Raw genomic sequence first — 24,940 nt, forward strand, 5'->3', positions numbered from 1 at the left:
AAACAGAATCAAATAGTCTACTATTGGCAGAAGCATTCATTCAAATATAGAAGAATTACTTTTCTTTTTGTTTTAAGTGCTGGAGGTGAAATGAGATGAGCAACATAATATTCTGCAGTATGTGTAAAGAGCTCCCTGTGCACCAAAACATAACTCACACTGGACACAAGCATAATAAAAAATTTTTGCTTTGTCTCCCCAGGTTCCTTAAGAGGCAGCAACTAGAAATGATCTTTTAATTAAAGTTTTGTACTTATTGAAAACCTAATCTTAACTCGCTGGTAGACAAAATGCCTATTTACACAGTTCCTGCAACAAGTTCTTCTGAAGCACAATGTGCTACCACTTCGCAGAAGACTTCTTCACAGAATACCTTGTCTGGGCAGCAATTGAAATCACAGGTATCAGGAGAAGAAAAGGATAGTCTGCTTTCATGTTCACAGAATAAGACTGAGGAGATAAATAGGACTTACGTGATTTCAGCCTGTAAAAAAGTGAGTGACCCATCAGCTACATTTAAACTCGAAAGCAGATTAACACTTCAGAGAAGACCTGGAACAGGAAAAAAATCAGTGTCCAGTAGTGAACAAGTGCATACAAACACAACACAGGGCGTGGAAAATACACAAATGGGAAAAAAACTTGCTCTGCAGAGACGTGTAAGGACTGGCTCCATAGAGAACAGTAAAATCAATCAGAGTACTGTGCCTGGAAAAGAAAATGATGACTCTGCTGCACAAAGACATTACAAGATTGCACTTCTGCCAGGTATTAATGATACTCATGATAATAAACTAAGCTTCAAGTCAACTGAGGGTCAGTCAAGTACAAAGTTGCAGTGTAACCTGAACAGCAAGGATTCCTTTGGCTTTGCTGATGGTATGTGTGAAAATGATAGATGCACGGATTTAAAATATAGGACAAGTGCTGCTGACACAAGATTGCAAAATGAAGTTCCTAAGTCAGAAAAATTAGTTGCCTCCAAAGATATTAATAGGATATCAGGAGACCAACTGAATGAAAAAGGTCCTATAAATAATCTAGCTGGAAAACAAAGGTCGCAACACTTCATGGTAAAACAAAACAGTTTGGAAAGACCAAGGACACCAATAAAAGGTTCAACAGAAAGGTTTCAGCTTACACCAAAGAACAGTATTTCTCAGGATCAACCATCTCTGTCTACTTCAAATAAACAAATTACTCATCTTCAAATTCTTGCTGAAAAGAAAACCAGTGTCTCCAGCTCTCTTTCTGTGAATACAAGTTCAAAACAAAGAGAGAACAGAGAAACTCCGGCTGAGAGCAATAGCGCTGAGAAAGATGTTTTCAAAGTGGAAAACAGCAAAGTGACTGTAGCTGTGCGTGTACGGCCTTTCAGTAACAGGTTTGTATCCTGGGCTTATTTCTGATGCTGATAGTGGCTTTTATAGTGTATGTTGATTCCTGCTCTGTATTTTTTGAGTTGTTTAATCATTGACCCAATAAGGATATAATATGTACTTTGAAATCAGCTGATATTTCATGCGACATTAAGACAAAGTGAATTAAAACTCTTGATAAAATCTTATAGGCCTTTGGGGCTTTTTTTTTTTTACATATGCGTTAGCTGAAGTACTTTGAGCTTGAATACTTTGTATGTTCATTACGCTTTTTTTAACAAAGATTACTGAACTTTTTATTTTTCATAGGCAGTAGATTGAAAAGACTAACTCAAAGCCATGTAGTTAATGATTTTTGTTTCCCCCCCTCCCCCTTTCTATTCAGAGAGAAAGATGAAAACTCGCTCCCTGTAATCTCCATGAGTGGTTCAGAGACAGCTGTACGAAATCCAGCCACTAACCAAGTTTACAGCTTCAATTACGACTTCTCTTTCTGGTCTTTTGACAAACGTCATCCTAACTTTGCAAGTCAAGCGATGATTTATAAAACTTTAGCAGTGCCACTCCTAGAAAGAGCTTTTGAGGGATATAACACTTGTCTTTTTGCTTATGGGCAGACTGGTTCTGGAAAATCATACACGTAAGTTCTAATAATAGTTATTAAAATTGTGTAAGAGCCAATTGTTTTGCAATGTAAAGTCATGAAAAGAGATTATATGGAATAGATTTCATAGTTATGTGAAAACATTTTAACACAATTCAATATTTAAAACAAATTAAAAATAATAAAACCATATCTATAATAATTGAGACAAAGTTAGCTGTAGAACACTTTTATGTATCTATGTCTAATGAAGAAAATGAAAGCTCTTTCCAGATTGATTTCTATTCCTTATTACATCTGTAACTTAGAAGCATATAGCATTTCAACTTCCAAGCTACACAATTAATATTAACACTAGCTACAGAAGGTTGCAAAACTGAACTAGCAGGTTTTTAACTACAGGATGATGGGATTCGATGAAGACCGAGGGATAATTCCAAGACTTTGTGAAGATCTTTTTACTCGAATAGCACAAATGGACAAGCAACAGGTAGGGTGCTTATGCCATTGACCTTACACTGAATTATGAGGAAACTGATGCATTTCAGTATTTTGATACCTGTTGCATTCTTTAATTTTATATCTTAGTGGTGAGTAATTTATTAATGTCTGTGTTCTTTTGCTGATTCAGATCTTTTTTCTGTTAGTACTTCTGATTAACAGGGTTCCTTAAATAGTCAAAATGAACATTATTTTGCTTCCTTAATGACAATAATGTAAAAAAGAAATATGGCCCTGATATTTTTGATGTGTCACAAGAGCAGGATTCTTTCCTCTGTAGAGCATGTCTTACGAGATAAGATTTATATAAGGTAAGGTAAAAAGAAATCCTAGTGGGTACCATAGTTTTAGTGGAGGCATATTAAATTAGAACTCAAAAGTATGAAATTATCTTTGAACATTGTCACATATCAAAGTGAAATGCATCTTAGTATTCTAATTTTAGTATTCTAGCTCAGTATTCTTGCTGAAATTAAAAAAAAAAAATTAACTACTCCCATCTGGATTTTATTTTTAAGAGTTTAAAATTTTTGTTGTAAATAAGATTTTGTTTCCTTATCTGTTTGGGGAACAGATCTTTATTCCTAAATAACTCTCTGTGAAAGAGTGGTCTTCTGAGAGGGGGTGGGAAAGTTTCGTCTGATCGCAATGTATTTTGATTTGAATTCCTGTCCTACACCTATGGTATGTGAATTTAAAAATAACAAAGTAGTAATCCTTTCCAGAGTGCTTTAATGAAGGGTTGCATTCGTTTTCTGCCTCAATTAATTGGTGTAGTAATGGTAAATTTAGAGATTCATAACTGGAGACACAATTAACTTAAATTCTTAAAAATATGAACTACTCATTTCATGTCTTAAAAAGAAAAAACCCAAACTGGGTCTTTCTTGGATAAGGAATATCTGATGCAAAACATGCTGGTTGCAGAGGCTGTTCTTTGCATTCTTTGTATGTTTGTCTGTGTCTGTAAGGACAGGTCAGTAGAGCTTAACATTCAGTTAAATTTATGCAGGCAAACCTCTATTTTCAACTATTCCAAATATCTTTATTGCTTTCTTCTTGAATTCTTGACTCTAAATCCTGATACCAGTAAACATGTAATATTCTCATCCTACTGTAGATTTGATAGACATGGAGAAATCTAAGAAGGTTGTTTATTACTCAGTTTGGCTAGAGAGTATAATTGCTAAAAATGCAGTGCTGCTAGGTATGTTTTTTATTCCTTTGTTTGTGCATTGTGAATAGGTGATTCAGTTGCTGCAAATTGTCTCTAGTCTTGTATTTCTGACTTCAGGTTTTTTCTTCAATCTTATTTGTGTCTTAAATAAAATTCTGTTTTATTTAAAAAAAAAGGGAGGGCGGGGAGAGGAAAGAATAAAAGATGACCTGGATGCCTTCAGAGGAAGTAAATGTGTTTTCATTAAAGTTTGTTGTTTTGTTTTTTGTTTGTTTGTTTGTTTGTTTGTTTGTTTTTTAAATGGCTGTAGTCAGACTCAAGGTTTATCTTTCCATTAGGTTATTCTGTTCCACGTCAGGATGTTGACAACATCAATTCATGCTTTCTCTGTTACATGTATCGTGTTGTAGAAGTGCAGTCCCTGAGGGAATGACACTGCTGCAGGTGCAAACAGAACTGTGCTTTCATGTACTAAAAAAGCAACACTGAATCTTCTGAGGTGGATGTATATACATTTTTTTAAGCTTGATAGCTATCTTCTGGGAATGGCTGTGTATGGAATTCAAATAAATTGTATTCTTGGCAATAGTAGGTCCCTGGTTTAGGATATCGTTTCTCTTGGAAAGTCCTTTCAGTACAAATGCTTGTAACTTTGAATAGCAGGATCTGTTAATTGAGGTTAATTTTTGAAACAAAGCATGATATTTTGTGGACTATATTAATAACTCTCTTATTATTAATTTTATTAGATTTTGTATCATCTTGAAATGAGCTTTTTTGAAGTATACAATGAGAAAATTCATGACTTACTTGTCTTTAAAGCTGAAAGTGGACAGAAGAAACAACCAGTAAGTTGCTCACAGAAAAAAGTATATGCATAATCTCAAAGTAGTGGCATCTATTCTGTACACAAAAATGCACAAATGACAAGTGACCATTGTTTTGTTACCTAAGTACTTTAGATTGTTATGAATAATGGGATTCAATTAAAGAATCTTACTATATAACTGCAAGTAAAATGCTTGGCACTTAAGAAATGCTAAGCAAAACAAATTCTTGCTGGAATAGAAACAAAAAAAATTCAGCAGAATGTCTCAAAATTGTTGTTAGCATCTTTCCTTATCTGCAAAATGAAGATGATCTTATCAGCCTTTATAAAAAGTCTCTTAGACTATTATTTATCTAAATGTCCAGATTGCATTAAGACTATTCTGTGCAATATAATTTGAGTTATAATCTTGTAATTAAGACGGAGTTCTAAAATGGAGGGATGATAATGTGAGGAGACATCTAATGGTGTCTGGGGGCAGAGGGAGTATTTACCTAATTCTATTTGATCCATCAGTCTCCTCAGTTCTCAGCTCTGCTGAAACAGCCACTCACTTTCTGAAAACATCTATGTAGTTTTGTCTGCTGGGATACCTTTGCCAATGACCCAATGCATCTAATTGCAGTCCAAAGTACATGAAAAAATGTTAATATTTGCAAAGGAAGAATTTTTCTCTACTTTGTTTCCTCTGTGTATTTATAGTGCCCAGCTACAGAAAACTACTATCACATTTGTTAAAAACAAGACCAGTTCTCTTTTTTAGTGATTTTTTCTTTCAGCTAAGTTCTTCTAGGCCTTAAACTGTAACAGAGCTTAGCACTAAGGTGTGGATAGTATCTTTCAGATTCTTGGCCCTGGATAATTTACTGCTTAGAACCATGGGGCTGCCAGGAAGTTCCTCTGCCTCTCCTCCTCCTCTGCCTCGCCTCCTCCTCTCCTCTTATTCTTTTATGATAAAGAAGGTATACTGCATTCAACTTGCTGTCGAAATAAGTCCTTTATCCTAAACTTGGGACTTACGTGGACTAGTTATATAAAAACTATACTGTCTTGTTTATAGTAGTAGTGATTTCATCTGAGTTTTGTCAGTGATTTTGAGCCAAGCTATTTAACTTGGAAACTTGATAGATTTTTATCACAGAAAACTGGGTTTTGGAGAAATTCAGTTGTAGGTATTTTCTTGAAAATATTGTTGTAGGTGATTCATGCTAAGTTTTGTTGATGATAAGTGTCATGCTAGGGATATAGATAGGCTTTCTCTTAATTTTAAGATATTTCTGATTGTGAGGTCTAACTACTGCACTCCTAATAATTTTTCTTTTAAAATTATTCTCACTAGCTTCGTGTAAGAGAACATCCAGTGTTGGGACCATATGTGGAAGGCCTGACAGTGTAAGTCTTAACTGTTTTCATTTTGATAGGTATCTTGTGTAATCCTGAAAGTGTGTGCTAATTATTACCTGGAGGCTCTGTGAAAACTTGTATGCTCACCAGTAAATTAGGCAAGATCTTAGTATCCTGTAGTTCTAACAAAAATGCATACGCATGTCTAGCTTGACTTGGCGTGTTTCCTTTAGTGTATTACTTTAGTGAAATAAATGTGTGGAAGTCTCAGGACTGGAGCTTTCATGTTATATTTGCTTTGTGTCTGCAATTGGGGAAATATGTCAGAACTCAGGCAGCACTGAAAAATGTAGAAAGAAAACAGCCTGAACGCAAACTTTTCTTTTTCCCCTACTTTAGGAATGTTGTCAGTTCTTACTCCGATATCCAGGTAAGAGTTATTTGGTTACCAAAAGGGAATACAAATATTTCTACTTGCTCCTTCCTTCACTGCTGAAAACTAAATTTCAGAGATGGGAAGAAAATGCTTTACAGACTGTCTAGTAGTCTATATTTTGTAAAAGGATAATGAAGAATAGTCCTATAGAATGGAGCTAAGTGCATACATACAGGCAAGCTTCACTCTCTTCACATGGTTATCTCTTAAACTTAATTCTTCCCTTATATAGTTATCTTTTCTGTTGGTAACTTTATTTGCAAATGTTGTAAGCTTCAGTTAACTATCCAAAGTAGGTTTTGGTTTTACATCCTGACTTCTATCTCTTACAGAGTTGGCTTGAACTAGGAAATAAGCAGAGAGCAACAGCTGCTACAGTAATGAATGACAAGAGTTCTAGATCTCATTCTGTCTTCACTCTTGTCATGACACAAACCAAGGTATTTTGTGTCTGTTCAAATTGGGTAGTAAAAAGTCATTTTATATGCTGAGTAGGAAATTGTTGTGAGAATATACTTGAAAATGAATAAAGCACAGGGCATTTTAACTTGGCTTTCTACACAGCAAAACTTGTTCTATTTTACATGTTTTGAGTAGATTCTGATGATATATTTATAGCAGCAATATTAGATATATCTAGACTGCCAGATCTAGGAGTGTAGTTCCAAGCTTCTTAGAATTTTGAGATGTAACTGGAATACAATTTGAGGCCATTCGTAATTTCCCACTGGTGCCAATACATATTGGCTTCGAAGAAGGTTAGGCCATGCAAGGTGGATAGCTGTGCCAAGTTTCTACAGGTGGTGAGCTGGCACAATGGCACGAGATGCAGTTTCTACTCAGTTTCAACACAGTTCACTGTGTAAAGTTACCTTGCTTCAGAATACCTCTCTTACCCATGTGTATCCAGGATATAGGGACTACAGCTCTTCACCTGATTTACAGTTGCGTAAGAGACAAAACCTGACTTAGTGAGATGAGGCTGAAGTCAGAAGTGAAATAGGTAGAGCTCCTCATAACTCTACAGATTGCCAGTTTTCTCCATTCACAAGTAGCTTGTTGGTTTGGGCTTTTTGTTCTTGGTAGCTTTAATTTTTTGACCCAATTTGCTAATCCTTCCTTCTTCCCCTCTAGATTTTGTGCCTCCCTCCCCCCCGCATCAGAACTAGTCCAGAGATTTTTCTGTTGGCTACTTTAGCTGATCTTCATTGGATGAAGTCAGTAACAGTTTATTGTTTTCTGTGGGTATTGAATAGCTGCAACAGTCAAGCTTCAAACCCAAACCCACAGTTGGCTACTCTGTTGTTTGTGCAGTTTATGCTTATACGGTTATTCAACTACAAACAGTTGATACTATGGTTGAATGTCTGAAGTTAGTCTCCTTCAAGGGATGTACACGAAGGTATCCTGTCAAAAAGTAAATGGAAGTGTCAATTTTTTATGGATTTAAAGTGAACAGCTTGTCCTCAGGGTTTTTGTTTTGGTTCGAATGCAAACATCTCCCTTTTTTCCCAGGTAGAATTTGTGGATGAAGAACGTGATCATAGGCTTAGCAGTCACATAAATCTGATTGATCTAGCTGGCAGTGAATGCTGCTCAACAGCTCAGACCACTGGAGAAAGGCTGAAGGTAAACCAAGACTGGCAAAGGATTGACTGCAAAGCATCCTCACATCCAAGGACTGCAGTTATAAAAGGATATGATGCAGCCCTTATGCTTATCAGTATTGCATGGCATTTTGCTGGTGAGGGTGGATGGCCCTAAGAAGCTGGGCTGAGTGCGCAGTATGGCAGGCCAGATCTTGCTTAGGATAGCGCTTCCTGTGCTATTACATGCCTACTGATCCGTTAGAAAGAATGAGAAAAAACTGTCCGAGTGGCTTCCCAAATAATGAATTGGATACTGCATGGAGCTGGGGGTTGTCACTTCTTTGGGGATTTTTAAGTAGACAGAGTTTCTAGTAAGAGACTTTCTTTCAAGCTGCCATCTTAAGATTGATGATTTGTCACAGTGCTTATTTTAAAGTTGGGGTCTCTATTCTTTCCAAATGAAGATCTTTTAGGCTATTCTTGCATCTTATTGCTGTTTTTTCAATCAGCAGTGACATTTAATATGCTACAGCTGTACCATATGTTGAATAAGCACAGTTAAATCACTGTAACATCATACAAGAAAACACAACGTTATAATTACTTTTATTTTTGCTTTGTGTAGGAGGGTGTGAGTATCAATAAATCGCTGTTAACGCTTGGAAAGGTTATTTCTGCACTCTCCAAACAATCTCGAAATGGAAAGAAAACTTTCATTCCTTACCGGGAATCTGTCCTTACTTGGTATGTATGCTTCAGAATTTTTTTTATATAGAAGTAAAGGATTTCTCAGATTGTGGATTCTTCTATTCGGTAGGCGTCACATCCCTTTCCTCCCTGTCACCTTCCCTCCCTCTCTCTCAAATTAACTGTGGAGGGAAGAAATTAGCCTGTTGCATCACGTAAAGATGAATAAACAGGGCCTTGGTTTGTATTTTAAGTATCTAACAATCACTCTCAAATAAGTAGCAAGACCCTAAGTATTTTGTAATCTGTCCAGTTTAAGAAGTTTCATTTTTGTCTCAATGTTGAGGCCTGAGGATTGACTTCTACTCTCCTGTCAAATGAAGGTTGTTAAAGGAAAGTCTGGGTGGAAATTCACAAACTGCTATGATTGCCACAATAAGTCCAGCTGCTAGCAGCACAGAAGAAACACTCAGCACTCTTCGCTATGCAAAACAGGCTTGTTCAATTATCAACATTGCTAAAGTAAATGAAGATGTGAATGCCAAACTAATCAGAGGTGAGGTTGACATCTGCAGTCTTTGAGGGTTTTTCATTTGCATGTATTTAACTTTTTGCTGCATAGGAGTTGTTACTATGAATAATCTATTGTGTTGACTGGGCCACTAGTCAAACAGGCTAATGCAACCTAGGGTATCTTCCTTTGAATATTATTATTCTTTGTCAGCTGATTTTTGTTCGTTTTGTTTGTGGAGTTTGTTTGTTTGTTTGTTTTTTACTAAGTTCAGGTGGTATCTTAGGCTATACCTGAGAACCTAGAATGAGAAAAGGTATCTCATTTTTAATTAAATAATGGGATTCATTTTTTACTCTTGTACTGAAATGTCTAAATCCTATTTTGTCTTTGTTTTTTGTGTGTGCTGTGTGTCTGGTTTGCCTAATTTAGAATTGAAAGCTGAAATTGAAAAACTGAAGGCAGCTCAGAGAAGTGCTCTGAACACCGATCCTGAAAAATACAAACGTTATTTGCAGGAAATAACATCTCTAAGGGTAAAATTGCACCAGCAGGAGAGGGACATGGCAGAGATACAAAGGTCAGGCAGTTGTCTTACTTTAAAATAGAAATGGTGAAATTTATATGCTGTATTTTTTTTTCTCCTAATACATTGTGTTATTTTCCCTTAAATATATTAAGGGCCTGGAAAGAAAAATTTGAACAAGCTGAAAAAAGGAAATTAGAAGATATAAAAGAATTGCAGGTACATTTACTTTCTTCACTTTGCTTTCCGTAGGAGATAGTACAGAAAATATAACATGAACAAATCTTGCAGAAGAATTGGAGTAGTTGTAAGATCTGGCTTCCTTAATGCTATTCTTCTAACTGACTACTGTGATGACTTAGAAAAATTTGATATAGATATTCGAAGGCACAAAACAAATTTTTTTATTATTCAGAGCTCTCTTTTATCTAGAAAGCAGGAATTGCATTCAAAATGGACAATCGTTTACCAAACCTTGTCAATCTTAATGAAGATCCTCAGCTTTCTGAGGTGCTGTTGTATATGATCAAAGAAGGAGAAACTACAGTGGGAAGGTATACACCAAATGCGAAACATGATATCCAGCTTTCCGGAGTGCTAATTTCTGATGACCATTGGTATGTAGTATTCTTTTTATCTTGGAGTGAGAGCAGGAAATAAAAAAAAGCCATAAATTTTAGTCTATTAAGTAACATAACTAGCAGTTAACAGGAGCTACTGATACCACAAATGTTTCTTGTTTTTAGTGTTATAAAAAATACTGATGGCAAAGTGAGTATTATTCCACTGAGAGAAGCAAAGACATATGTAAATGGCAAATGCATTTTAGACCCAACAGTTCTGCATCATGTAAGTAATTGATTTGGTAAGAGTTATGTGTGCATGCGTGGATTTCTTAGCTCTGTTAATATTACAACTTCAGACTGCAGGTTCTTTTTAGAAGGCTCTCAAAACTGTAGAGATTTTTCTCTTCTTCTTTGTTTCTAGCCACACCCGTTATGTTTTAAGTACTGTAAATTTGCTTATAAACCTAAAAGTTACAGGAGAAACGCTTTTTTTTTTTTTTTTCCTGTTTCCCAATAGGGTGATAGAGTGATCCTTGGGGGAGATCATTATTTCAGGTTTAACCATCCAGTAGAAGTTCAGAAAGTTAAAGGGTCATCCTGTGGGAGAAAGTTTTTGCGTGATGATCCAAAAGATTTTGAATTTGCAAAGAATGAACTGCTTATTGCACAAAGAACACAGTAAGTATTGTATCTTCTTGTTCTAAAGATGAATTCAGCTTTTAATGCAACTGTGCGATAAGTTTAAGAAATAAGAAACTTAAGATTAAGGGAAAGTTGGAAAATAGCAAGGTTTCCATTTATAATCGAAATGGAGGTCCCAGACTTAAGTGAAATGAGTGTGTGCTTCTAAGAGGTGATCACCACAATCTAGTCCTGTTATCAAGAATGTAGACCACTATTAAATGCTGAGCTCCAGAGGTTCTCAAAGTAGCGTGCATCTTCCGTTACATTTTTCTTCAAGCACATAATGAGTCTGAAATTGACTTTTGATGTTTCAGAGAGATTTAAATCCTGAAATGCAAATGCCTTAGGAAAATAAGGACCCAAAGTTACAATCTTGGTCTTCTGTGATGAAGAATTTGAGACACAGTGAAGTGGTTTATGTACTTGCTTTGTTCTGGGGAGGTATTAAACTGCAAGACTCATTGACTTAAAGTTTGCTTTTCTGCATCTTAATGTGATTTAGAGTTTCACAAAATTAAGAACTGTAATAGAAAGGTGCATAATAAAATAAATATGGAAATCAAATAGATTTTAAAATTCAGGAATGTCTTCCATCTTTACCAGTGTCTACATTTTCCCTATGAAATCAAAAATATCTAGGTAAAGCATAAAAGTATTTAAAAAACCAAACAAACCAAAACAAAAAAAAAACCAAACTCAACCACAACTCATTTTTACTGTTGAAATTGGAGGCTCCTGTCATGGTAGAAGAAAAGATTATGACTTCTATATAGCCTATAGGAGATTCAAGCCAGCATTCTAAATTTATGATACTTCTGCTTGTAGGCTTGAATCAGAAATCGAAGAGGCACGACTTAAAGCCAAGGAAGAAATGATGCAAAGTGTCCAAATTGCAAAAGAGATGGTTCAGCAAGAACTGACCTCACAAAAAGAAGCTTATGAAAGCAAAATAAAATCACTGGAAGCGGAGGTGGTAAGTTGCCACTGCATCCAACATATTAATAAAATAGAAAAAAAACTGTACGGGGTTTCTGTTTGTTTGTCGTTTAGCTTTTTGGTGGTGGGATTTTTTTTTTTGGTCTTGTATATTTTAACAGTATCTTAGGGAATGCTAAGCCTCCTTCTTCTTCTTTAAAAAACAACAACAAAAAAATCAGCCCTATCTACTTGAACTTCTTCTGTTAGTATCACCTTCAGAATTTTTCTAGGGATTTTTTTTGTAGGATTAGCCAGGAACTTAAATGTTAAACGAGTGTGAATTTGATGAGGGTGTGACTTGCATGTAAAGAAAAATCCCTACAAAATCTAACTTACTCTATAAGACTTCTAAAATACTGCAGTATTTTAGTTACTATGACTTTTTTTTCTTTCAAGTTTGCAAGCTGCTTTGTTGTTAGTCTTTTAAATACTTTTATGATATATAGAAGTCTGCACAGAATAGTACACCATGGTAAAACAATAACAATGATGGAGTATCTTATTTCTTAAATGTGCTGCATGTGCTGTAGGAGATGTAACGTGATGCTTGTGAACTGGTATATAAGCTTTCATTGCTGACCCTGGGCTGAGTTGTCCACAGGGGCTGCATGCTTTAAATGTATTGAAGTGAAAATAAATCTTATTATCTTAATATCTAGAGATAGATTAGAAATGCTGTATAAGTGGTTTTCCTCTTCTCAACTGTCCTTTTTTATATTAGAGAGAAGAATCTCGTAAGAAGCAAATCCAAGAACTGAATAATCAAAAAGCTGCAACTAAAATACAGGAGCTTGAGAAGGCAAAGCAAAATCTTGAGCTGGAGCTACACTTCAATAAAAAGCGTTTAGAAATGGAGACCTTAGCTACCAAGCAGGTAACTTAGAAAAAAAAAAAAAAAGGCAGCTTTTTAGGTGATAAACTGTTGTTTGTTTTGTGTGGGTTTTATGTGGGTGTTCTGTTAAATAATTAGAAGTGAAATGTTTCTTTCTTTTACATGATCTTATGCAAAAGAATAGATGTTTTCTTTACACCATGAATATGATTTGTATCAAATTTGGGAATAAACTAATGTTGACCTTGTTTCTTATGTAATGGGGGCTCTTTTGATCACATACCAGACCTTAGTGACCATTGCCTGTGCCAAAATTTATTATACCAGTCGTCACTTACATTAATGCTTGATTTTGGCTGGTGTTCATATATATCTGACTGGTGCAACAAATGACTTTTTTTTTTAAAGTTGTTTTTTTTTAATTCCAGTGTGGGGGGTTTTTTTTAAGCATATCAATATCTAAGCAAAACCAGAAAACTCAGAATTTGAAGATGAGGGGTTTCATATTGGTATGGCAGATGTCCAATACAAATTTCATTCTGTTCTGAGTGTCTATGATGACAACAACAACAACAAATTGCTTAAATAAACAGTATTAAAAGTTGTGGATGTTTTGTTTTGTTTTGTTTTTTTCTTCCTCCAGGCTCTAGAAGATCACACTATTCATCATGCAAGGATACTTGAAGCTCTGGAAGCTGAGAAGCAGAAGATTGTTGAAGAAATACACACCCTTCAGAAGAATCGTGGAAGTGGGAATGCAACTCTGACTAGTATGTGTATACATAATGTTGCAAGGTCAATGTTGACTTCTCTTTTGCTTCACAGGCTTGGAGTTAGTGGATATGGATCCAGAAGTTTTTTTTGTCATCTAATACTTCTCTAATGACCCTGAACAAAAAGAGCCTTTAGGCTGCTATGATCCTTTCCATTCATAAGCCATATATACCAGACAGTGATAAAAGCTCTATTATAATCATGCTCAGGGTTGTTAGGTGAATGTACATGTAGTCTGGATTTACCCCGATTACTTATTAATTCTTCCCCTAGCTGGTTGAACTGACTAGGTATTAACTCATTGTGGAAACTGGAGTAAGAGAACTGATTTCTGTTTAGATTCCTATCTCAGATTAGTCTAATGTATGGATTTGTTGTTATGCCTCTATTTCTGAAATACCCTTTACCTGGCTTTTTTTGTAAAGGGTTGTTGGCTGAATTCCATTCAAGTTGTTTGGTTGTGGGGGTGGTGGTGGTTGGTTTTGTTTGTTTTGTTTTGGGGGTTTGTTTGTTTTGTTTGTTTTGTTTTTTCTTTTTACCCTGAATTTGTTGCATCACATTGTTTGATTTACTTAATCATTATGTGCTATATTCTTTATCAGTTCCACTTAACTGGAATTCTCTGAAGTTATCTGTGATGATCAAAGAGGCCAACACCATCAGTAAACAATTAGGAAAAAACACTGTTTTCTACAGGCAAGTATCTAAGTTAGTTAATTATATCCTTCAACAAGAAGTCTGCCACTAGCATTCTGTGGCATATATTTGGTCCTGAGTTTCTTCAGAGCCAGGAGTTTGTATGCTAGATTCTACTTCTGTCTCTGAGTGCAGGGAGTAATTTTTTCATTTACATAAAAATAATTTTAGTAGCTACACTAATGTATCTTTTGTGAGATATGTGATATCTCAAGCAATTTCTGTGTTTGTAATCAAATTTTATTCTCTGTATAATCCTATCTACAACCACTTTGCTAATTTTTGCAATATGAATAATGTTTTCTGTCTTTATATTTTTTATTTAAACTTTTTCAAATTCTTAGGAACGACAAAATTGATGATAAAACAGGAACAGTGTCTTCTGTTCAGGTGCAGGTTCGTAACATCAAACTGGGAATAACAACTTTCTGGAGCCTGGAGAAATTTGAATGCAAACTAGCAGGAATGAAAGAACTCTATGAGGTCAGTAACAACTGAAGAACAATCACTAAAAATCGGCAATATTTTGTCAAAGATAAGATTCTGGTAATCATAAGGGAGGAAAATCTTGGGATTTTTTTTTTTTTGTTTTATGTCATCTTAAACACCAAAACATATGACAATTTTTTAGTAAACACACATACACGTGTTTGTCCACCACACTGAAAGAGGGCAGCAGAACTCAATGACTTTATTCAGGTCATTTTCTGTGTGGAGTGTAAAGTAGTAAAATAAGGACTGCTTTGTGGTTCTTCTGGCTGGTCACTTGTTTATCTGTTCTAGAGGAAAACTTGACTTTTTAAAGGTATCACTTGAATTTGGTTCTGGTAAGTTAATTTCCTACTGGTTGCTTTTGTCTGTATATGCTTTAAAGAAAAGCTTACAGTATTGGATCTTATTTGCTGAGAGGATGGTATTATTTTAGTCTCCTGAAGAGAGAGATGTTGTAAGAAAGAAGTTTGAGTCCAATTGAAGAGACACTGTTTCATTGCATTCCATTGCCCTTTTTATTTTTTTCTGTTTTAGACGGGAAGGCTCAAGAGGCCTAAGAACTTCTTAAAAAAAACCAAAAAACAACAACAAAAAACCCCTATCAGATCTGGTGGTTTTTAAAATTACTTTATTTTCTTTTCTCTTTTTTTGGTACCATAATGATCCTGTATTTTATGCTATACAAGTTTGGGTGTTTTTTTTTTTTAATTAATACGCAAAAGAAAAATATATACTGAAGACCAGGTTTTGGATTAAGAGAACAGCTTGTTTTATAGTGTTCTGTGCTCAGATTTGTGGTTCTCCTGATAGTATAACTTCTTTTCATTCCAAAATCTGTTTTATGTTCAGCCTGGAGCACTATTGAAAAATGGGTAGAAATTACTCCAAATAATAAATAAATAAATATTTGGATGCTTACTGTTTTCAAACGCAAATCACATTCTGACATAAATAGCATACCCGAATTTTGTGGAGCAAGAAATCTCAACTGTTGGAGCACTGAAGGTGCATGTCAAATACACGAAGGCTTTTTACACTTCAGAATGCTCTTTTTTTTTCCTACATTAAAAACAATTGTGTCTAATTAAAGACTTATGTTTCACTTGAAAGAATAACTTATTCATACATGAGTAGATATCTGAAATAAAAGTATTTTGATATTTTGTCCGAAAAGGAAAATAGCCATCAAAGAAAAGCCAGAAAAAATGAAGAAACACTCCTTTATGACATAACTCTGTAATATCAAAGTATTTCCAGTGCTAGAATAATATTGCCCTATTTATTACTAAAAACTGTTTGGATCTTGGCAATTTCGGAGACTGGATTTTATTTCTGGTGGAAAACTATTGCTAAAATTGTTACACAAATCCAGGTATAAAAATAAATAAAAATTGTAGTTCATATGCCCAGATTTTTAATAAATCTGGCATATGGAGTGAGCTGTGAAAAATTTTCATACTTGGTGTTCCCGTATCTCATGCTGGGTAGCCAGGTGTCTTCACTGAATGTTTATCATGTTTTAGTTTGTTTTCAAACACCTGTACCTCAAGTTATCTGGAAGTCAGTTATCTTGTAGATTACATATATCTGAACTAAAGAAAAAAAAAAATTAAAACTGCTGTTCTGCTGTTAGTAGAACATGTTGTCTTCATCCATATGTTGTATGCTTTATTATTGCTTTCTGGTTAACCCTGCTTCTCCCCTGTGTGTTCTTTATTTTTCTTTTTTTCAGAGTAACGACAGCAGTAAAAGTGCTGATGTATTTTATGACCCTGCTGATGAGTGGGAACCTGACCTTTCAGGTGCCTCAGTTTCCTGTCTTTCCAGAAGAAGGTGATACTAATTTGTAGTTCCTTCATCTATGCTTAAAACAACTAAAAAAATAATTTGTGTAATGATCTAAACATGCTTCTGTACCACTAATGTAGTCTTTTATTTATTAATTCTTCTTTTACCTTATTATAATGTCCAACTTAAAAATTAAATGAAAAGTTATGTATACATTTGTGAGTGGGGTGGAAAGTTTAAACTAAATGTGTTGCCTTACTGTGCTTTACTGGCTTCACTTTTGAAACGTTAATATGTAACACGTTGCTAATAAAAATTACATGCCCACTAAAGCAGTTCACCAGATTAAACAGCAATGTTCCTGAGGTCAGGCATAGTATATATGCAATGTATGTCAGATCAGTGCCAGCGTGTTTTATGTGTGACTATTGACAACTAGATGGAGGAAATTAAAGGCTGTTTCAAATGATTTCAGAAAGCCGTCTCAGAAATTGATACATTTTTCTGTAGCACAGGACTCTGGATTAACCTGCAGAGGACCCACAGGTTAAGGTTATTGATGCCCATTAATGTGACAAGACCCTGGGATAAACTGGGAAGTCAAATCTGGAGGTCCAGGTCAATGGCATTACATGGGCAGGCACAGGTGTGGTTACAACACAACTGTGGTTTAAAGTCAGGCAGGACCAAGGACAGGAGACTTATCTGAAATTCAGCTCCAAGAAAAGTTGGGGAGCCCCTGCTGAGTCTCCTTCCAGCTGTTTCTTTAACGCTTCAAGGCTGGCTGAAGCTTCTTGAGCAGCTCTTACCAAGAGCTGCCCTTGGGTACCAACAGCTAAGCACACAGAGCCAGGCCAGCAGGTAGGAAAGAAATGTGGTTTGTTTCAAGTTCTAGATAATAATAATCCAGTAGTAAACCAGTACCTTAAAAACTGAATGTGGAAAGAATATCTTGCTGTAGTAGAAAGAGCCTGAGGAAACTAAATACGATCTATCCTACAGGCTATATTGTCTTATTTTCACTCTGGTTTAGGTGTTGTTTCTAATTAAAAGTAGATGTTGTTTTTGTTTGCCTGATGTCTGTTAATGTTCACTGAACTTTCAGTGGATATGAGGAGATTATTTTCTTTTAAAGTGTTATTATATTTTCTCTATAATCCTTTTCTAGAAGTAGGAGTTTCATGAAGAACAAGAGAATTTCTGGATGTTTGTCTGAGATAAATTTGAAACCAATTCAGAATATGCAGTCTTCCTATATATCAGGTATTTACTATATGGCAGAACACCATTCCTTTCATATTGAGAACTTGAAACTACTACATGTCTAAATTATGTGTACTTCTAATAGTCTTTTAAAGAAAGTGGAAAACAAAATGAAAAATATCCTATTTATAGTATCCTCAAGCTTATGATATCAAACTATTAACAGTAGGGGTTTTTTTTGTGGTTTTGATTATGCTTGCTTAGGGCAAAAACTTCTTGACCAATGCTTATGACCACTATTTAAGAAACTTACATAAAACATTACTCCATTTAACTATGCCGGCTAACTGGAGAAAGGTGATAGTTCATGTAACAAATTGCCAGAGGTTGAATCGTGATGTAAGGATTTTGAGACTTTGTTTGAGTTGTTGCTATTCATTCAACTGCTGCTGTTGCCTCAAGCTTTTTGTCAGATTCTGTAAACTTTTTTTTTTTCTGAAATACTAGTTACTTCAGTCTTCCAAATATTTTTATGGTGTTCAGTTATTTTAAATTGGCTGGATTTCATTATTTTATGCCTCTGTAGGTTCAATTGTTGAAAACGATAGATTCATGTCAAAGAATTTCACTATGGAACTTGTCTTTGTACTAACAATCTAGAAATGAGGTAGAATGTGGCATACGTGTGTTTTTTTCTGACTAGTTGAAAATTGCTGAGGAAGCAATATAAAATAGTAATTGCAAAGACATGATGGCTGCTAACTCCTATGAAGAGTTTCTTGCATATGTGTTTTGCTTTGACATCGTACAGGTTCACAGAACAAGTCCAGCATATGTCCAAGCCATTCTGAATTGTTTCTTCCTGGAATTTGCAAAGAATCTATAAGTTCAGCTTTAGATCTACTGGAACAGAATCATGAAGGAGGACAGAACATAGCAGATAGTCTCCTAACTAATTTGTTTATCATTTTCTCTGGAGCTTCTGCCATTTCGAAAGCCTATGAACAACAAGATGAAGAATGTCAAGAAAACTGTAAGTCTCATTCTCATAAGAGTTTAAAGTAAACGTATTGCTAATGACTTGTCTTTCAAACGCACATTTGTATGTTTGCTTATCAGAAGAATTAACATTCCTACTTCGATATGCAAAGGAGACCTTCTGATAGATCTTTTTCTCTTTTAGTTTTCTCTCTTGATCGTGCTGCTCAGTCCTACAGCATCAGAATTATCTCTGCTTTTGACCAACTTGTGGTTCTAACCAAGCTTTGGCTTAACAATGTCCAAAAGTGCTCTGGATCCATAAAAGTTGATGAAGAAATAAAACAAGAAGTAAAGAACTTGGGAGGTTATTTACAGCTACTGTTGCAGGTAAAGTAAATTAAAGGCATCATCTGTGTGTAGAGAAATTCTATGCATTAATGCAATATTTACTGCAGATTTAAATGTCCAACATATGCAATGACAAATGGACGCACCAAAGGAAAATGAACAGCAAAGGTTCTGCTGGCTAAACCAGTACTTCCATATGCTAGTTCAGAGTAAGGCAGACCTTTCTGTGCCCAAGCCCTGACAATAGCATAGGTGCTTAAACATAAAAGAGGAAAATGAATTATGCAGTTACAAGAGCAAGTGCTCTTGTGAAATGCTGCTATTTATAAATTTATAAACCAGTGGCCAGTAAATATTATTTTTGTTCATGCTACAGCTTTGTGAAGAGTAGTATTGTTTTTGTTTGTGTTTTCTTGGTTTTTTTAACTGTTTTTTTTTTTTTTTAACTCTGTATGTATAATGATACCATTCTTCTTTGTGGTTGCAAGGAGTGGTCTTCTAGCTGTGGTAGATAAGCCATTGGAAACAGGAAGGCATAAAGCTGAAAATGCCTCAAGCTATTCTGTGTTACAAGCTCCTGTGTTATAGAAAGCCTGTGCTCTTTGAGCGGAGGTGCTCTCTAGCTTCAGTGAATGATATGCCTTTATTTCTCAGGGATGTTCTTCAGATATATCCTCGATGGTAACAGAAGCATGGAGCAAAGTAAACCAAACCATAAAACAAACAATGAAATATATAGGACACTTGGCAGTAATCACAAGAGCTGATATTTCCTTTTCTGAAGAGAACATTCCTGCAACTAGTCCACAGGTGAAAAAATGTTTATTAGAAATAGTGATTTTAATGTTGACATCACATTTTTAGTAACTGTGATCAGAAGCAAATTGTTCCGTATAACAATTTGATGAACTGAATTAAGTATTTTCGAGACTTAATTTAATGCTTCATTTTTATGTCAAAAATGGATATATCTTAATAGCCTTGATATATTTTGCCTTAAAAATAAAAACAAAACAAAAAACCCCTACCACAACAAACCACACTTTAATTCTGTATAACTTTCATCTATAAAGAGAAATAAATACTGTGTTTTTAGGATTGTATCTGCCCTGAGACTGTACAAGTCTACCTATTTCACTGGAATTCAATAGTCATTTCTGTAATCTGTGATTAAGTACCTCATAGAATTTTCAGAAATCTGAAGAAAATTAGGAAAAAGAGGTTCAAGTGCTGAGCCCCAGTGGTCTAAAAATGACAAGTGACTGAACAGACCATCACTGACCAATTTGTTCAAAACAAAATCAGGTTTCCTGTCCACTACAAAAGATTTGTTTTAATTCGAGACCATATCAGTTCCTTTAATCATTATGTGTTGAATCTTTATTTTAAAAGTACTTCGTACTTGCCATTTCTGATGGAGTAGCCTCAGGGCTGGAGTTTCTCATTGATACTGTAGAAGAAAAAGCAAGAATGGTGCAGAAAGAACTCATGAAACAGTATCCACAAAATGAGGTGAGATGAAAGTAAGATTAAAAACTACTACTGTGTCTTAGAGACACTTGATCGTGTTCTTGTATTTTTCAGCAATTCTGTCTAGAAAGTTTATAGCAGGAATACAATTATGATTAGTAACAGAGGTTTGAGATGGGTGGTAAGTGGGAATATTGGCTACAATCTTTCAGACTTTTTTACATTGTTTAGTCTTTTATTCATGTAGACTGAACATTTAAATGTATTTTATTGAGAATGATTTCTCTGTGCATTGGAGGGCATTTTGTGTAAAACTTCACAGTGTAACCAAGAAAGAGAGGGTGAATATGAAAACTGTCACAAAGAAGCGAGTGGACCATTTATTCTATATGCTACTGTTGAGTTTGTAAAGAGATTTCATATTTAATATATAACACTTTATGATCCTGGAAGTTAATTGTTATTTTGTATTTATAATAGTAATCACCACTACATTTGCTGTTATTGTCATAAAGATTATTAGAAAGTTTGAAGACTTCATGTTGTCATACACTGTCCTTGCATTCCTAGTCCAAAACAGCATGCTATCTAAATATTAAAATAGCTCAGTGTTATCTTTTAAGAACTAGTCTTCTCCTGTGCTTAATGCTTGTGGTATGCTGAAGCACTTTCATGAATTGGGCACTTTAGAGGGAAACTGATTGACTAATGTAGCTATTTAATAGCACAGAAGTCAGAAATATCCTGCTTGATTTTTGTTCTACCCAGAAATCACGGCTGACTTTGAAATACTTTCCCGATTGTTAAGCAGCAGTGGTATTTTTGAGCAACTTCCTTATTACACTTTATAGGAAGGTTACAGCAAATGATTTGTATTGTATTAATGAGCTGTTCCTGTCACTTTCCAAACTTATTGTGGGAATTACATCAATCAGAATCTTTTATCTTTCATAATAATACCTCAATTTAATTATTGTAATTTTGAGATATCCTTATTATCTCACAATAAACAGATGTGTGTGTATTTCCCTCTGGCCACAGGTAGCAGTTTAGCAGTTACATTTTTGTCAAATTGAATAGGTTTGGGTTGGTTTCTTTTCAGTGTGCTGAAGCCAGAGTTCTTCTAAGGAGGAGCTGCTCTTTCATGAAACAAACCTACTATTATTGGTGTGTCTAGTGTATTTTGGCACATAGAGCAGGCCTCATTGCATGGTAAATTCAGTAGTGGATTGTTTGGGTTTTTGCCTCAAGGGGCTTTTTTTAAGCTACAGCCTGTTATTTTCTTCTTGTTTTGCCTAGGTGACAAATCGTGAGGAAGATGATACTATAGGGTGTTATGCAAAGCAGAGAATTAAGTATAAGGAATAATGTGACTGTATGAAAATTGCAGTAGGCAAGCTAGAGTACCCCTTAGAAATATGCCACTTTGTTAGCGGGTGAGTCATTTTGACAGAAAGCCTGGCTGAATTCCAAGGAAATGGTTTGGAAAGACTGAAATGTTCTTTAGGAAGGTACTGGCTGCACCTAGTGTACATACTTCCTTTTGATGTTGAGATATATAGGCTTGTTCTGCCACTTTTCCTCTGAATAAGTGTTTTGTAGAGATAGCGTGGAAGGCCAACGGTGACAGCTCACCCGTGTCTAAGCAATCCTGTCTTCTGCCTCATGTGGTTTTTTTCCCTTGTTTTTTTTTCTTCAAAGTTGATAAATTTGTAGAGCTGTGGCCAATAAGAAAATTTTCTTAATGAGTTGGGATATAGAAAATACTTATTTCCAAATAATATATTACTGCTTAAAAATCTGTAATACATGAACTGAAATAAAGGGTTCAAACAAGTTAAAGAGGAGTGGTAAATAGTTTGTCTCAAGGAAAGCAGAAATTTCTTCATATTATGGTTTTCACTGTTGTAATTCTTAATCGTACAGATAGTAGTGAAATTATTCCTATCTGCTTGCTCAACTCCCAAATACTTCATGTTTCCAGCAAAGGGAATTGAGCAGTCTGCTTTCCAGGTAGAGCTGTTCACTTGCAGTGGAGTCCTATGTATCTGTGGGATCCCTGTATATGCTTGTTGCTGGTGGAACTGATGTGAAGTCAGGGAGAGAACACCAGGGTGTTAACTAGGAGAGAATCCCTGCCACTTAGAATGACAGCGATTCAAAAAGTACAGCACAACCTTTCTGCACTGAATATTTAAATTTGCTTATTTGATCTTCCCATATTAAGTGGTTATTTAAAACCTTGCAAATATATTAGTAGTTAACAGTGTTTTCTACCAGTTAACATTTTATTTGAAAAATTGCATGTTATGTTGCAGAAAATGTTACTTCTGCTTTTGAGTATTTTTCTCATTAGTATGCCAGTGTTCATTGTTATCCTTCTAAATATTAATGTACTTTTTACTTTGTCTTGTATCAAGTGTACCATGTAATTAAAAGTTTCTTTGTAGATTCAAAATCGAATAAAGGATAATGTTGTGGCATTAGCCCGGTTCCTTGAAAATAACGTCTCTTATTGCAGAAAGGTAAGAGAAATGTTTGGCAAAACATGCTTTGAGGCTGGGGTTTAAATTTAAAGGATGCATATAATGAAGAGGAATTGAAACTGCCTTCTGTATATTTACAGTTGTATGATAGCGCTGTGTCAGTGGTATTCTTGTGATTGGAACGCTAGCTGTTCTGGCTACTGCATTTCCACTCAAAACTATTTGATTTTCATTTTTACTTCAGGTATTTCTGGAGGTGCTTTTATTTTCTTTCTTTTTGTTCTAATCATGAACACCCTGATCACATGTTTTGTTTTCTTTTAAGTTGAAAACCTCAAGTTCAGTAATGCTAGTTGAATTGTGTTATAGCTGCTGCAATAGTTTATGGCCATAGTTATTGGTATATTGAGTTAAAAGCCAGGATAGATTATTTTATCTGCCTACTAAGAGCCAAAACTTTTCTGGACTTTACGGTTCTGTTTGCTTTTTCTTTTCCTTTCCTTTTCTCCTGTCAGCAATCTGCACTTATTTTTAGAGCTATCTTAAGTTTTGTGGCTTGGCATTACTTTCATTTTGTGCTTTAGCATTGGCCTGTTCTATGTGACTGAATCCTAATAGGCGTGTTTAATAGTTAATATACTGTCGTGTATTTTTTTTTTAATTGTTCTTTATTGATATAGAAAGAAATAGAATCTCAGTTACCAGAAGAAGAATCTCTGTATCAGGAAATAAAGAAAAGAACTAACATTGCTGTGAAGTATTTGGAATTGGAGCAGTGCCTTGCTGAAGTCTATCAAATCGCTTCTTCTACATTACAAGGTATATAGCTGGGTTGTTGCCTGTCTTGATCGCAACCTGTGGACTACAGGAGACCTGTAAAACAACAGTGAGAAGGGTCTACTTGGCCTCTCTTTGGAAAATGCTGTATCTGATTCTTCTTGTTTTTGTTTTTCATAGGGTCATACAGAAACACAAACCCTCTCAGGAGCTTTGCAGAAAAGATTTGTGTCATAGCTGGATATTTTAATAACTATTTCAAGTTATTTGTCGTGTCTTCTACTTCTGCCAACAATCCTATTCAGAAAATACCCTTGCCTTTTATGAACTTGGATGAATTGGACTCTCTGGTTGATTCCCTTATTAAGAATTTTGAACTTGAACAAGGACAGCCATCGTTGAAATATCAAACTCTTTGTAATGAAACTATTGAGTCTCGAGGAGAACAGGTTGAAACGAGTGAAATTGAACTTGCTTGGAAAGAGAAGGGAATTTCAAAACACACACGTAAACTCCAGTCTTCACCCCCATTTCCTGCAGAGCTTTCACCTGGTACAATAGAGTGGGTATAAAATGCTGTTATCAAGAAATACATGAAAGGAAGGCAACATGTCACAAAAAGCTAAAATTTATGCCTAATATTACAGTAAGTGGCGTGAAAATAAATTACATTGTATGAGGATAAGTATCCTAAATTTCACAAGAAAAAATTGAATTCCTTAAGGGGCTGTTAGACTTCAAAATATAGTGCCTTTTGTTTTAATAAAAGTCTTGTTATTACCTAAGCCTATAAAAATAATTTAACACAGTAAGTAAAAATTCTTTGGAGATAATATGAATGAAGAAACTAAAGACTGTTGAAATAATTAGGAAACACAGTAAGCACTTGGTAGGACATTCACATCTCTTCATCTTAAACCTTTGACTTAGGACTCTTGTGTAAGAGTGGAAGGAGATTCCGTTGAAGGGTTTTTGTAACGTAATTTTATGTTGCATACAGTTAGATAAGAAGAGCTGCCTTTCTATCTTAAACATTTGCAAGGTAGATGATGTGAGTACCAATTTTTTTAACTTTTTTTTACTTTTGCATTATGGTCTAGTAGTGCTACTGCAACTTTGAAGTGTTTTTTATGGCTTTCATTTTTGAAATATCAACCTTTAAAAAATATATATTAAACAAAGCACTTTGTATTTATTTCTGCAGGGGAAAACTACAGAAGAGAGAGATGTTAAAAGTATTTTACAACCTTATTTGAGGAATGCTTTTTTTAGTGGTTTTGTA

At 35.0% G+C, this 24,940-nt stretch overlaps 1 protein-coding gene across 1 annotated transcript; it reads left to right on the plus strand.

Moving 5' to 3' along the window:
- Positions 1 to 290: 290 nt before the first annotated feature.
- KIF14 (kinesin family member 14) lies at positions 291 to 24,230 on the plus strand (the record flags this gene model as incomplete). Its single annotated transcript, XM_080349066.1, has 29 exons — positions 291 to 1,384; positions 1,765 to 2,019; positions 2,386 to 2,473; positions 4,411 to 4,509; positions 5,830 to 5,882; positions 6,234 to 6,264; positions 6,603 to 6,710; positions 7,786 to 7,899; positions 8,485 to 8,603; positions 8,930 to 9,102; positions 9,490 to 9,637; positions 9,739 to 9,802; positions 10,016 to 10,200; positions 10,330 to 10,432; positions 10,667 to 10,827; positions 11,659 to 11,806; positions 12,533 to 12,685; positions 13,287 to 13,413; positions 14,020 to 14,113; positions 14,458 to 14,596; positions 16,338 to 16,438; positions 17,562 to 17,656; positions 18,408 to 18,629; positions 18,780 to 18,964; positions 19,580 to 19,735; positions 20,318 to 20,437; positions 22,846 to 22,920; positions 23,562 to 23,700; positions 23,839 to 24,230. 29 exons carry the CDS (start codon positions 291 to 293, stop codon positions 24,228 to 24,230), a joined length of 4,941 nt encoding a protein of 1,646 aa, XP_080205192.1.
- Between the last annotated feature and the right edge of the window lie 710 nt (positions 24,231 to 24,940).

This window comes from Nesoenas mayeri, assembly GCF_963082525.1.
Source record: "Nesoenas mayeri genome assembly, chromosome: 8".
NCBI classification, from domain to species: Eukaryota; Metazoa; Chordata; class Aves; order Columbiformes; family Columbidae; genus Nesoenas; species Nesoenas mayeri.